The sequence below is a fragment of the Delphinapterus leucas genome, chromosome 19 (genome assembly GCF_059928025.1).
Source record: "Delphinapterus leucas isolate spDelLeu-1000000601 "Yukka" chromosome 19, BTC_Dleu_Yukka2, whole genome shotgun sequence".
NCBI classification, from domain to species: domain Eukaryota; kingdom Metazoa; phylum Chordata; class Mammalia; order Artiodactyla; family Monodontidae; genus Delphinapterus; species Delphinapterus leucas.
Genome location: NC_143147.1, coordinates 56,357,831 through 56,373,243, shown reverse-complemented (window position 1 = coordinate 56,373,243; position 15,413 = coordinate 56,357,831). Strand labels below are relative to the sequence as shown.

The 15,413-nt window shown below is 44.4% G+C and overlaps 1 protein-coding gene across 3 annotated transcripts in view; it reads left to right on the top strand.

Annotated features, from left to right (window-relative positions):
* The window catches only part of PECAM1 (platelet and endothelial cell adhesion molecule 1), a 93,185-nt gene that overhangs the window by 19,337 nt on the left and 58,435 nt on the right, over positions 1 to 15,413 (top strand). Inside the window, exon 3 of one of the 3 annotated variants that reach the window (XM_089901425.1) lies at positions 15,333 to 15,397. The exons of the other annotated variants lie outside the window; for them this stretch is intronic. Coding sequence (XP_089757551.1) covers positions 15,333 to 15,397 — 65 coding nt within the window. The remainder of the gene's footprint in view (positions 1 to 15,332; positions 15,398 to 15,413) is intronic. 3 annotated transcript variants of the gene reach the window in all.

Below are 15,413 nucleotides of genomic sequence, written 5' to 3'. Positions count from 1 at the left end.
ATTTTTTGTGTGAACATACTTTTAAAATTTCTCTGGGCAGCTGTTCCAGTTTTTAGATAGCTCTAATTAAAGAAGATCCTTGAGGGACTTCCCTGGTGGCACAGTGGTTGACTCTGCGCTCCCAGTGCAGGGGGCCCGGGTTCAGTCCCTGGTCAGGGAACTAGATCCCACATGCGTGCTGTCACTAAGAGTTCGAATGCCACAACTAAGGAGCCCGAGAGCCACAACCGAGACCCAGCGCAACCAAATAACTAAATAAATTTTTTAAAAAAGAAGATCCTTGAGCTCTGTGAGGGATCCATTTGAGACCCACATGTGTTCTCACATTCTCAAGAGTTAGAAATGTTTATACAGACTCCTGGCTTGGTCCTAAATCACATGAATCTCATGTCTGTCCAGAAGCACCGTTTCCTGTGCATATTCTCCTACTCCAACTTGGCTGCCTTTTTTATTTGGGGGTATCTATTTTAATTTTGTTTAATCAGGTAATGAAGCTGTAAAGAAACAGGAAACATTAAGACAGTTGTATAGAACAAATTGAAGGATTACATCCTAAAATAACCTGGGTGAATAAATATTTCATATTCAGTGTGTTTCAACTTTTTTAGAGTTTGACCCCTTCAGTCTTTGTTCTAAGCCAAAGATTTTCCTGTTGTGGGGCATTTCAAGAAGCCCTGAAATGTTTTTCTTCCAGAGGCACCATGCAAAGGATTCAGGGCTCAGGCCTGGAGTCAGGCAGCCAGCGTTACAACGGACTTAAATCAGCTGTGGGATTGTGAGCAAGTGTACTGACCTTTCCGAGATTCTCTTTTCTCTCCTGTACAATGAGGATAATTCTAGCATCTAATCCACAGGATTAAATGAGACAATCCATGAGAAGTCGTAAGTCCTCAGTAAATTTTAGCAGAAACCCCTCTCCAAATCTCTTGAGAACAATGCTTCAAAACCCTTCACTGAAGGTTGTCTCAAGGGGGTTGTGGGGGAGAATTATATCTCATTGCCCAGAGAAAAACTGGCTGCAATTCTTCTGTACCTAGTTTCTCCCTCAAAGTCAAGTCCCCACCACCCCTCCCAAATCAGCCAGTCAGCCTCCCACTGTGGCCCTTGCTCCCAGATGGGCCCCTTTCTTCCTCAGGTAGCTGTTTAGAATTCTCTGTGTTTCGCCGGGGACTCTGGTCATTCTGCCACCCCCAGCTGGCACCCCATCCCCCTGAGATGAAGACTGAGCACTTGGGCTGCATTTTGCTTTCCTTCTTGTTTTCTCGGTTCCTGTTCAGTTGGTCAGACAGATCCACTCAGGTTTCCACAATAGGGACACAGATGCCTTTTCGCACCGTCTGACGGGTGATGCACGAGCTTCATGAACAACTTCATGGCTCTTCTTAGCATCGAGTCGGAATGGTGATCCCAGCCCAGCCCACAAGCAACAGAGGCCACTTAATGACCTTTGTGATGAGGACAACTGTCTTCTTTCCATTTCCTTTGTCTTCAACCCCAGCAATCAGCAGGAACACTGCTCAGACTCATGGCATTGGCTTTTTTCTTTTTTTTTAATAGATTTTATTTATTTATTTATTGGCTGCTTTGGGTCTTCATTGCTGTGTGCCGGCTTTCTCTAGTTGCGGCGAGCAGGGGCTACTCTTCATTGCGGTGCAAGGGCTTCTCATTGCAGTTGCTTCTCTTGTTGCGCAGCACAGGCTCTAGGCACACGGGCTTCAGCAGTTGTGGCTCGCAGGCTCTAGAGCGCAGGCTCAGTAGTTGTGGCTCGCAGGCTTAGTTGCTCCGCGGCACGTGGGATCTTCCTGGACCAGGGCTTGAACCTGTGTCCCCTGCATTGGCAGGCAGATTCTTAACCCCTGTGCCACCAGGGAAGCCCCACGGCATTGGCTTTGACAAATATTTGCCTCCTAGAAGCTTTATCAGTAAGATGAAGAGACGTGCAGTAGCCAGTCTTCCACTGGACAGAGGAGGAGTGGCCTCCGTGGCTGCCAGGGTTCGTCCCAGAGGAGACTCCGCAGCCCTCTGGAAACATCTCCCCCTCTCTCAACTGTCTTTAAAAACTTTCGCAAAACTTTCCCTCATCCGCTGTGTTACAAAGATCTAACTAAAATAGACCTCCCTATAGGTTCTACCCAAAGGTTAAAAAAAAAAGTCCCATTCCTTTTTCACATAAAAACAGTGCAATTGAGAAATGCAAATCAAAGCTACAATGAGGTATCAACTCACTCCGGTCAGAATGGCCACCATCAAAAAATCTACAAACAGTAACTGCTAGAGAAGGTGTGGAGAAAAGGGAACCCTCCTGCACTGTTGGTGGGAATGTAAATTGGTACAACCACTATGGAGAACAGTATGGAGGTTCCTTAAGAAGCTAAAAATAGAACTACCATATGATCCAGCAATCCCACTCTTGGGCGAGAAAAACATGGTTCAAAAAGATACATGCACCCCAGTGTTCACTGCAGTGCTGTTTATAATAGCCAGGAGACGGAAGCAACCTAAATGTCCATTGACAGATGAATGGATAAAGAAGATGTGGTACATATCTCAATGGACTCTTACTCAGCCATTAAAAAGAATGAAATAATGCCATTTGCAGCAACATGGATGAAACTGGAGATTATCATACTAAATGAAGTCAGACAGAGAAAGACAAATATCATATGATATGACTCATATGCAGAATCTAAAAAAAAATGATACAAATGAACTTGTTTACGAAACAGAAACAGACTCACAGACTTGGAGAATGAACTTATGGTTACCGGGGTGGTGGGGGAAAAGTGAGGGGGAGGGATAGATTGGGAAGTTGGGATTGACATGTACACACTGTTATATTTAAAATAGATAACCTACTCTAAGGTTATCTATTTTAACCTTAGAGTAGGTTATAAGGACCTACTATAAAATAAATAAATAAATAAATTTAAAAAATAAATAAAAGCAATGCAATTATTTAAAGATAATTATCAGATACTCTCCCAAATTTTCCTTCTTAGTCTTAACATTTCCACTCCCTTCAAATGTTCCTCTTATGATGTGGTTCAAAGGCCCCTTGCCTTGGTATTTTCATCACCCCTCCATATGCTTTTGGGTGTCACCCCCTGAACTGATCATGTGTGACAAAATACAGTGGGGCAGTCTTCTCCCCACTTCTGAACTCTTTCATTAATGCTGCCAACGGGGACGATAGCCACGCCCCTTTCAAACTCATCAGTCTTTCCCCACGCATCCTCCTGTTAAGCAACATGTCTGTCATCTGTCATCCAGTATTTGCAAGGTCAGCTTTGAGGAACTAGGACCAGGAATTTTAACTTTCTATTGTGTGTCATCATTTGGCCCATTGCACCCTCCTAGTGACATCCTTTTGACTACTGATCCTGTCCTTTGGCCTCTTACCTATCTATCCCTCCCAGTGTTGTGTTGTTCAGGGATCGAGTCAGCACACTTTCCACCCCTCCTGTGAGCCAGGAGAGGGAAGAAGACAACCACATGGCATTCCACTACAGATGTCTTTTGCTTTCTGGGTTTTTTGTTTGTTTGTTTGTTTTTTAATATTTTTAAAATATTTATTTATTATTATTATTTTTTTGGCTATGCTGGGTCTTAGTTACAGCACGTGGGATCTTTGTTGCGACATGCAGGATCTTTTTTTTTTTTTTTTTAGTTGCGGCATGTGGGCTTCTTAGTTGCAGCATGCGAACTCTTAGTTGTGGCATGCATGTGGGATCTAGTTCCCTAACTAGGGATTGAACCTGGGACCCCTGCATTGGGAGCACAGAGTCTTACCCACTGGACCACCAGGGAAGACCCTACAGATGTCTTTTGAATTGACCTTGAATAAAACTCTTTGGATCTAATTGTCCCACAAATGACAGATGCCACACACTTCTCCAGGAGGACCCCAGGACACACCTGGTCAGACGTCTTGCTGAAATCAGAAGCCCTGTACCTGCAGTGTTTTACTCATTCAACAATCTAGTAACTCTGACAACAAAAAAAACCAGGTTAACTTGTCTGACTTACTTTTGGAAGATCTTTGCTGGTTTCTGGTCATTTCTGCTTCCTGCCTGGTAGCTACAAGTGCCCCCTGCCAACACCTGTAAGAGTTCTGCTTTGATCTGTACTGACTGTTGGGTGCTAGGATCCCATTTTAGTCCCTTCACTGAGCACCCTTCCTCCTGTCCCCCCTCCTTCATGACCCAGGCTTCATCTAGCCCTTAATACATGGCCTAACTCCTCCTGGGCGTGACCCTCACTGGCAGCCCTGTCAGGTCTGACCTAGACTTCGCATTCTCTACCCTTCCCTGAATTCTAGCCACAGAGGTCTGGGCCCCCCCTGTATATATATATATGCGTGCATGCATGCGTGTGTGCGTGCATGTGTGTGTGTGTGTGTTTTTGATGAAGACTTTATTGAAGTTCCGTACACAATGAGAGCCATAACTCACTAGGAAAAGATTTTAGGGCGTGCTTAGACACAGCATAGAGTTTTTACATACCTAATAAGTAATCTGCTAGAATTTTGTAGAGGATGGCTATCAAGGCCCCTGTGATCTATGGTTTTTGGAGTCCCTATCCCCACCCTCACCCCCTTTTTTAAAACTCAGTATATTTCCTGGGGTTCAGGCTAGATATGAGAAGGGAACAAGTCTGCCCCCCCACAACTTCATCACCTGGACGTCCAGCTCAGGAATAACACCAACCTGCTTAGCCCAGAAGGCTGGGGAGGTGAAGCCTCTTCAGCAGGAACCATTGTTTCCTTTCAAAGCAGGGGATGGAGGGATCCCCTGAGAACCGAGAAGAGAGAGGGCCCTCACAAGCCCTGGCCTCTGCTTCCTCTGTGGCTGCCCCAGCCAAATTTCCTGTTAAAACTGAGGTGACGAATAGATGATCACATTAAGAAATGGACACGCACTTCTGCCGACCTCATGAAAGCCAGTTGGGCACGGACAAAGCTACACACACACACTGGACTGAGAATCACGCCGGTAGGTAATGTTTTAAATACTTTAAAGCAATTTTCTTTCTTAAATTCCTAGAATCTATGTGCAGAAGTGGGCAAGTCATAGAGAGGTGGACTTCCCTGGTGGCACAGTGGTTAAGAATCTACCTGATTAAAAAAAAAAAAGAATCCCCCTGTCAATGCAGGGGACACGGGTTCAAGCGCTGGTCCGGGAAGATCCCACATGCTTTACATGCGGAGCAACTAAGCCCATGCGCCACAACTACTGAGCCTGCGCTCTAGAGCCCGCGAACCACAACTACTGAAGCCCGCGTGCCCTAGAGCCTGTGCTCCGCAAGAAGAGAAGCCACCACAATGAGAAGCCCGCACACTGCAACGAAGCGTAGCCTCCTCTCGCCACAACTACAGAAAGCCCGCACACAGCAACGAAGACCCAATGCAGCCCCCAAAAATAAATAATTTATTTTTTTAAAAAAAAAGAAAGAAAAGAAAAGACAAGGGGCTCAGGCTGCTCACAGTGTAGTTTCAACTCATTGCAGACAAATGGTTTTGAAGAGGGCTTCCGGGAGCTTCCAGAGAACCTAATCAGTGTTTGTCAGATTGTTTTTGAGTACATTTCACATTTGCTCAACAGCCAACTTAAAACAAAATTCTGAATCAAAACCTGATGATAAGCTGAAACTGCCTGTTCTTTAAACCTAAGTCACTTTTTGTATCTAAAATTCATTTTGCTGATCCTCAGATAAACCATGACCATTTCCCACATCCTCCTCCAAGAGTTGTTCCTGGCAGGGTAATTTCTTCATGAACTTAGGATAAATTAATTTGGATTTTCTCTTATTTTAGCAAAGTTTACCTCGGTCTTGGATAGAAGGGACAGAAAGGGGAGGGTAAGGACAAAAATTACTCCGTTTATTATTATTATTATTATCATTACTGCTGCTAAGGTAGTATCAAGAGCAGCCACCATCTAATGGATGTATCATTACTTTTGGAATTTATCAAGACATCCTCATGGAGAAGGCTGGAGTAAATGGTAGTAGAATGAGGGAATTTATAGCTTGCAGAACATTTATATCAAAAGAATTTTGATTAAGATCAGCCTGGGGCAAGTCTCTGGTAGAGTGCCACAGGGCTCTATCTTCATTCTTCTCCTATTGAATATTTTTATTAATGAATTGGATTAGGACTCTGGTGACCTTCTGATAAAATCTGTGGATGACACAAAACTGGGAGGGAGAAGTCAGAGGATAGAATCAATTGTCAAAAAGATGGATAAAGGCACTGCCCTGGTGGTAGATATCATTACCCACCTTAGACTGATGAAGTAAACTAAAGAGCAACACCCAGTGCAGGCCACCTCTCAGTCCCAGGAGGTGCTTATCTCCCAGGAGGAGCTTCTCTCAGCAGCCAGACTGACTGTTGAACGGTCAGTTGATAGGACAGCCTCCCCTCCAAACCCCTGGAGGGCAGGGCCAGGCCTACCTGGTGCTTAGCCTGCTTCCTGCAAGGGTTGAGAGACGCCATCCCCTCTGCCAGGGCATCCTTGCTGTTTCATCCCTATGGGGCCTGGCCTGGAGCAGAAGGGTCCTGACACTCCCTCCCATCTGCAGCCCGACTTAGTGCCTTGTTTCTCTTCATGTCCCTTGGATAACCTGAAAAAGCAAAAATCAGGAAAGGGACGGCTTCAGCCCCTGAAAGTTCTGGCTTTTCTACACATGACTCCAGTTTAGCTGAAGCATTCCTGGCACAGGCTGCTTCCCAGAAGGAGTCCTGAACAAGTCCTGAACAAGGAGTCCTGAACAAGTCCTGAACAGGATGGCCAGTTACATTTGAGTTTCTGATAAACAACAAATAATTTTTTTGATATGTCCCATGTAGGATGTGAGACATACCAAAAAATGACTTGTTGCTTCTGTGAAAATGTAACTGGATATCAGGTATTATTGAAACAGGAGGGAAGGGGGCAGGGCACAACACTTGAAAGAATGACATAGCCCGAGGACCTGACATAAACTGATTAGAACCAAATGGGTCCAAGATGGCGGACAAGTCGACTTCCACTAAACCTTGAGCCCCACTCATTGTAACACAGCAGCAGGCTAAATGACACACCCACAGGGGCCGTGACAGTTCCAAGACGGAACAGAAGGATCAAAAAGTGGGTGGTGACCCAATTACTGGAAATCCCCACTCCTTCCCCAAATAGCTGGAATACTCCTCCCACTCATTAGCCTATGAAATTACCCACCCCTATGAAAACTGACAACCCCATACCCTGGTGCCTTTCTCACCTTCTGAGGTGGCCCACACTCTGTCTGTGGAGTGTGTTTCTCTAAATAAATCCACTTCTTACCTATCACTGAATTCTTTCTGTGATGAGACATCAAGAACCTGAGCTTCATTAAGTCCTGAAACCAGCTGTGATCTCAGTTGGAAGACTGTGGGTTTTGGCCAGGTACAAGTCCTGGCCGCATGGGTTCAAGTCCCAATCTGAGTTGCACGGCTTCATTATTATTTCCTGTCTCTGGTGGCCCTACCCTGAGCTCACCCAAGCGTGTTAGAAGTGATTACCATGGGCCTCTTGGAAGGCCTGGCCTGGCCCACTTCCAGTCCAAACCACCTCTCACCTAAAGGAAGAACATATGTTTGGGCTGAGGCTACTGCCCACTCAGGCCCCTCAGGGGATCAGGCCTCCCAAACCACCACACACACTTCCTTCTTCACTCCTGTGGGCTCCTCAAGCCCTAGTCGTCTGCGCTGGTCTCCGGCCTGCCCTCCCTTCAGGGCTGAATCTTGCCTCCCGGTGCTAGGGACTGACACTGGCCCTATCTGGCCCTAAGGAGCCTAGCTCAGCGCTAAGGACAGCCATCCGGAGCTAATTTGATGCCATGGCCTGTGCATGGCTACCGCACATGATGACTGTTTACATCTGGCTGTGCTTCCAGTTCATTCACTCATTTAGCAGAAATTTATGCGGGGCCCACTATATCAGACATTGTGTTGACTGCATGGGCACTGGCGTAAGCCCAAGAGACCCATTCCAGGGGAGATGCTTCTTGGGGATCATGTAGATAAATATGGGGTTACCAACAGTGATAGGAGCTATGAAGGAGCATATGGGGAGCTTTGAGAACATGCAACCAGAGGCCTGCTCTGGTCCAGGAGTCTCCTTTGAGCTGGGCCTGGAGGGGAAGAATTACCTAGATGGGGATAGGGGGTCAGGGAGAGCTTTCCAAGCAGAAGAGGAGCCTGGATGCAGGTTGATGGGGCAGGGGCGGGTGACTGGTACTTTCCAGGGCTGATGGGAGGCCGTGTGCAGGAACATTTCCACCCATCTCATCTCATCTATTCCTTTTCTCATTCAAAATCACATGCAGGACCCATTACATAATGTATGGATCCATTGCAAAATGAAAATGCAGGGCCCTTTTTAAAATATTACTAAGAATTTCAAGATGCCTCCACAGGGTATTAAACCAAATATGGACCCTTCTGAGCTCAGGGCCCTGTGCAACTGCCCAGGTCACATGCCTGGGAAATGGGTCCTGATCTCATGACTCGTGTGTGTGTCAGGTCAGGAGCTGGATCTGAGTCTTCTGCTTATGAAGGTGCTATACAAGGTCAGTTACTGGAGGCCCTGGAGCAGCCAGACAGGCATTGGCAGGCAGACGTGACTCTGAGAACTGGTTGATACTTCACCTTCTGGGCCTGCTTCTCCATCTGTAACAGGGATCATGATACCCTCTGTAAAGGGCTGAGAGTGGCCCCCAAAGACATCAGGTCCTCTAGAACCTGTAACTCTTACATTATATGGAAAAAGGGTCCTTAGAGATGTAATTAAGTTAGGGATGAGATGGGGAGACCATACAGGACATCTGAGTGGGCCCTAAATGCAATCACAAGTGTCCTTAAAAGAGAAAGGCAGGGGAGTCCCTGGCATCCCAGTGGTTAGGACTCCGTGCTTTCACTGCCGAGGGCCCGGGTTCAATCCCTGGTCGAGGAACTAAGATCCCACAAGCCTCGTGGCATGGCCCCCCCAAAAAAAATAAAAGAGAAAGGCACAGGGAGATTTGACACACAGAGGAGAAGACAGAACAGAAGATGATGGCCTAATGTTAGAGTGATACGGCCACAAGCCAAGGAATGCCAGCAGCTGCCACAAGCTGGAGAAGGCAAGAACAAGTGATCTCCTAGAGCCCCTGGAGGGACTGTGGCTCTGCTGACACCTTGATTTCAGTCCAGTGGTACTGATTTTGTAATTCTGCCCTCTAGAACTGTGAAAAAATAAGTCTATATGTTGTAAGCCTAAATCTACTAATCTACTTTCTGTCTCTATGGATTTCACTATTCTGAACATTTCATATAAATAGAATCATATAATATTTGGCCTTTCATGTTTGGCTTCTTTCACTTAGCATGATGTTTTCAAGCTTCATCCATATTGTAAGCATGTATCAGGACTTCATTCTTTTTGTTGCCAAATAACAATCTATTGTATGAATATACCACATTTTGTTTATCAGTTGGTGGACGTTTGAGTTGTTTCTACTTTTTGGATATTATTAATAATGCTGCTATAAACATTTGTGTTTCTGTAGACACATTTTCATTTCTTTTGGATAAATACCTAAGAGTGGAATCACTGCTGGGTCATATTATAACTATATATTTTAAACTTTTGAGGAACTGCCAGACTCTTTTCCAAAGTGGCTGCATCATTTTATAATCCTACCAGTTGTGTGAAGAAGGTTCTAGCTTTTCTGCATCCTCATCAACATTTATTATTGTCTGTCTTTTCAATTTTAGCTATCATAGTAGGTGTGAAGTGATATTTCATTATGGTTTTGATTTGCAATTCCCTAATGACTAATAATGTTATGCATCTTTTCATGTGCTTATTGGCCTTTGTATATCTTCTTTGGAGAAATGTTTATTCAGGTCCTTTGCCCATTTTAACAAATGGTTGTCTTTTTTTGTTATTGAGTCATAAGAGTTCTTTAAATATTCTGGATCCTTATCAGATATATGATTTCCAAATATTTCCTCCCATTCTGTGGATTGCCTTTCAGCTTCTTGATAGTGTCCTTTGCAACACCAAAGTTTTTAACTTCAATGAAGTCCAATTTATCTATTTTTTCTTTTGTTGCTTATGTTTCTGAGAACGGAAAGCACAAATACCTATCGAGTATTTTTAAAAAATTAATTATTTATTTTTGGCTGCACTGGGTCTTCGTTGCTGCATGCGGGCTTTCTCTAGTTGTGGCGAGTGGGGGCTACTCTTCGTTGCAGTGCGCAAGCTTCTCAATGTGGTGGCTTTTCTTGTTGTGGAGCACAGGCTGTAGGTGTGCGGGCTTCAGTAGTTGCAGCCTGTGGGCTCAGTAGTTGTGGCTCACGGGCTTAGTTGCTCCACGGCATGTGGGATCTTCCCAGACCAGGGCTCGAACTCATGTCCCCTGCATTGGCAGGTGGATTCTTAACCACTGTGCCACCAGGGAAGTCCCATGGTGAAGCTCTGGACCCTCTTTCCAGGCCAGTGCCTGGGCTACTCAGGGCAGAAGAGAGCAGACCCCTTGGTCCTTTGGGCCGTTGTGCAGTTGATTTGCTGTCAGGGCCAACTCAGCCATTAGGCCCAGGAGGCACAGTGCCAGGGCCTACAACAATACTTTTAGAGGCCCATGAAAAAAAATAATAATTTTTTTTTTGGCTGTGCCATGGCCAAAATAAATAATTTTTTTTTTCAGGATCTTGATTCCCTGACCAGGGATTGAACCTGCACCCACGGCATTGAAAGTGTAGAGTCCTAACCACCGGACCACCAGGGAATTCCCCCCAAATAATGTTTTTTTTAATGGACAAAGGGGCTCGCAAAAATGCCCACAGCCATGAATCATGATATAACCCTGTGTCCTGTCAGTAGAATGGAGGGGGTGCTCCAGCTGGGGATGGAACAGCACTGACCCCTCCACAATGTCCCAACCTACTTCCCTTTTTCCCAGCCGCCCACCTTTGCAAGGGGCCAGACTGGGGCTATGAGGACAACACCTGGGTGGGCATTGAATTAGGGGCTCTGAGTCCCTCCGCTTGAGCTCATTAAGATGGCTGATTTGCCAGACCAGCAATTCAGGTGGGGCAACCTGGGGCCCAAAGCAGACCTACAACAATTGTTATTACTACTCTTGTTTTTATTGTTACCACATTCTGTTCTTATTGTGCCCCGCTGGTTAAATGTGCTTTCAAATACTAGCTGTCATTTTCTCTTCATGACAAGCCTGTGAAATGGGTAGAGTGGGCATATTATTCCCATTTTATAGGTGTGGAAAGTGAACCTCAAAACACTGACACCGTTAAGCTGCAGAGAAGGGACTGGAAACCCAGGCTTCTGATCTGTGTGTTAGTACGTGTACATTCTCCCGTTAGGTGACTTTTGAATCTGGCAATGGGGGATTAGTCCCACTCGTAAACTTGACAAGGTTAATTAATCAGACCTCCCTCCCCGGGCTGGTCACAGGTCACTGCTGGGGGAAATGGCCGATATCTTGTTTCCTATCAGTGTAGTCATGAAATAGATGGGAGGTCCGTTCTGCCCAGTGCCTGTAGCCCTCTGCCATGATTGCCGCCTGCCTCCCTCGCCCTTCCTCCCCCACCCACCCCAGCTTCTCAGAAAAACCACTTCCTGAGGTTTATTTCACCAGGCAATTTTTTCAGGCGGTTAATGGATTGCTGTGATTTAGATTTGTGACATTCCTGTTTTGTGTTGTTTTTTCTCATAGCTTTTTTTTTTTATTTTTTGCGGTACGTGGGCCTCTCACTGTTGTGGCCTCTCCCATTGCGGAGCACAGGCTCCGGACGTGCAGGCTCAGCGGCCATGGCTCATGGGCCCAGCCGCTCCGCGGCATGTGGGATCTTCCTGGACCGGGGCACGAACCCGTGTTCCCTGCATCCGCAGGTGGACTCTCAACCACTGCGTCACCAGGGAAACCCCTGTGTTGTTTTTTCTAATGCAAGCATATTTATTTATGCTACCTTTTATAAAAAGGGGAGAATGGTGGGATATAAGAGAACAGTATATCTATATATCATTAGGAGCAAAGGCGTAATATGGATCATGCCAGAGTTAGTTCCATAACCATATTAAAAACAGAATGTAACACTCTCCACCAAAAAACCGGGATTCTGAAGCTCAGATATGTCATTTGTTAAATGAAAGGTGACGTCCCCGGTTTTTGAAGGCAGAAGCACCGCATGTAGAAAACACCTTGTCCTCCTTCCCTTCGGCTGAGAAGAAGGAGAAGAGAGCAGTACTGTGGTAGAAATAGGGCCCTGGGTGAGCTTGTTCTGCCTGGTGGGCATTCCTGGGGTCTTCATCCCTGGCAATGTAGGAGTCAGTTCCTTGTTTAGTTACCAAGAAGCTAAAATAGCTATGCGGAACCTTTTTTTCATTTTTGTTTTCCCCCAATCAAGGAATCCACTAAGAACCAGAGGAAGGAAGGGGAAGATATGTGGGGGCCACACACATATAAAAAGCCACTTGATTTCCTATTTTTAAAAAGGTGAAATAGGAAAAAAAATCCTTTTATACTTTTTTTAACTTTTAATAAGACATTCTTATTTACAAATAAAGAATAAGGAGCATGATGATCTTTTCAAGGAATAAAATAAATGATGGACAATATATGCTTCAGTTCTTATCTCACAGCCAAGTTATAAGAGAGAAGGAAGAGATTTCCTTGAGAACTAGAAGGAGTGGTTCCCCTGGAAAGAGAGTGAGAGACAGACAGACAGACAAACCTGAGGAGAATAGCAAGGGAGGCTCTCCCATGAGGATCCACAAGTTCTGTGAAGGACCAGCCCCATGTTGACGTGACTCTGGGGCCTCAGCACAGGTGACCCTGCTGTACTGGCTGGGCTGGGCTGGGGTGGATACAGCAGCCATTTTAAGTGATTTTCAACACTCTGACACATTCACATGATTTAAAAACTAAAAAGGACACAAAGGTTTATAATGAAAAATATACTGAACACTATAAAACATTGGGGCTTCCCTGGTGGCTCAGTGGTTAAGAATCCGCCTGCCAATGCAGGGGACATGGGTTCGAGCCCTGGTGGGGGAAGATTCCCACATGCCATGGAGCAACTAAGCCCGTGCGCCACAACTACTGAGCCTGTGCTCTAGAGCCCGCGAGCCACAACTACTGAAGCCCACAGGTCTAGAGCCCATGCTCTGCAACAAGAGAAGCCACCACAATGAGAATCCTGCACACTGCAAAGAAGAGCAGCCCCTGCTCACTGTATCTAGAGGAAGCCCATGTGCAGCAACGAAGACCCAACACAGCCAAAATTAAATAAATAAAATAAATAAATTTATTTAAAAAAAACTATAAAACATTGCTGAGAGAAGGTAAAGAAGACTTAAATAAATGGAGAGATATGCCATGTTCATGGGTCAGGTACTCAGTATTGTTAAGTCATCAGTTCTCCCCAAACTGATTTATAGATTCAATGAAATTCCAATCAAAATCTCAGAAGGCTTTTTTTGGTTGAAATTGAAAAGTTGATTTTTAAAATGATATAGAAGGGCAAAGGGTTTAGAATAGTCCAAATAACTCTGAAAAGGAAGAAAAATGTTTGAGGACTACTAACACTATCTGACTTCAGGATATATTTTAAAGCTACAGAAATCAAAACTGTGTAGTATTGCATAAGGGTAAACAGATCAATGGAACAGAATAGCGACTCCAGAATATACATATGTCCACATATATGGACAACTCATTTTCAACAAAGGTGCAAAGAGAATTCACTGGAGAAAAGATAGTCTTTTCAACAAATAATGCTAGAACAATTGGACATACACATGCAAAAAAAAAAAAAAAAGAAGGAGAAGAACTTTGATCCACAGCTTGCATCATGTACAAAAGTTAACTCAAAATAGATAATAGGGAGTTCCCTGGTGGCACAGTGGTTAAGAATCCGCCTGCCAATGCAGGGGACACGGGTTCAAGCCCTGGTCCAGGAGGATCCCACATGCCACAGAGCAACTAAGCTCGTGCACCACAACTACTGAGCCTGTGCTCTAGAGCCTGCAAACCACAACTACTGAACCCGCGTGCCACAACTACTGAAGCTCACATGCCTACAGCCCGTGCTCCACAACAAGAAGCCACTGCAATGAGAAGCCCGTGCACCTCAACAAAGAGTAGCCCCCACTCGCCACAACTAGCGAAAGCCCACATGCAGCAACGAAGATCCAACACAGCCAAAAATAAATAGATTAAATAAATAAATTTTTTTAATTAAAAAAATAGATAATAGATCGAAATGTCAAAACATTGGGGAAAATTTCTGAGACTTTGATAGGCAAAGATTTTTTAGATGTGACACCAAAAGAATGATGCATAAAAGGAAAAATTGATAAATTGGATTTGATTCTTTAAAATTTAAAGCTTCTGCTTATCAAAAGACACCATTAAGGAGATAAAAAGACATGCCACAAACTAGGAGAAATATGTGCAAATTATATAATTGATAAAGGACTTATATTCAGGGTATATAAAGAATTCTAAAAGCACAACACTAAGAAAACAAGCAACCTAGCTAATAACTGAGAAGATTTTAATAGACCCATTAAATGGCAAATAAGTACATAAAAATATGCTTAATGTCATTAGTCATTAGGTAAATGCAAATTAAAACCATAATAAGAAAGCACTATGCTCCCCACTAGAATGACTAAAATTGAGAAGATTGACCTGCCAAGTGTTGATGAGGATGTAGAGCAACTAGAACTCTCATACATTATTGGTGGGAATGTAACATGGTGAAATCAGTTTGGTAAACAGTTTGGTAAATTCTTAAAATGCTAAACATATACCTACCTTATGGCCCATGCATTCCACTCCGAGGTATTTATGCAAGAGAAATGAAAGTATGTGTCCAGACAAAGGCTTGTTCATAGCAGCTCTATCTGTATTAGTTCAAAACTGAAAACAACCCAAATGTCCATTAATAGGTGAATAAGCAAACCCGTATTTTCATGCAATGAAATGTTACTCAGTAACAAAAAGGATGAAGTACTTATTATGCTGATTGAAAGAAGATAGACCAAAAAAACCAACAAAAAGTGCATACCGTATGAGTCCATTTAAATAGAATTCTAGAAATGCAAACTAACCCATAGTGACAGAAAGCAGATCATGTTTGCATAGGGGGTGGTGGGTGTGGGGAGAGGGATTCAGGGAAGAAAGGATTGCAAAGGTGAAACCATGTAACTCAGATTGGGATTTGAACCCACGGTCTGTTAACTGAGATTACACACCTGGTCTCAGGACTTAATGAAGCTCAGGTTCTTGATGTCTCATTGCAGAAAGAATTCAGCAAGAGACAAAATGATAAGCAAGAAGTGGATTTATTCAGAGAGAAACACAAAAGGTGAGAAAGGCACCAG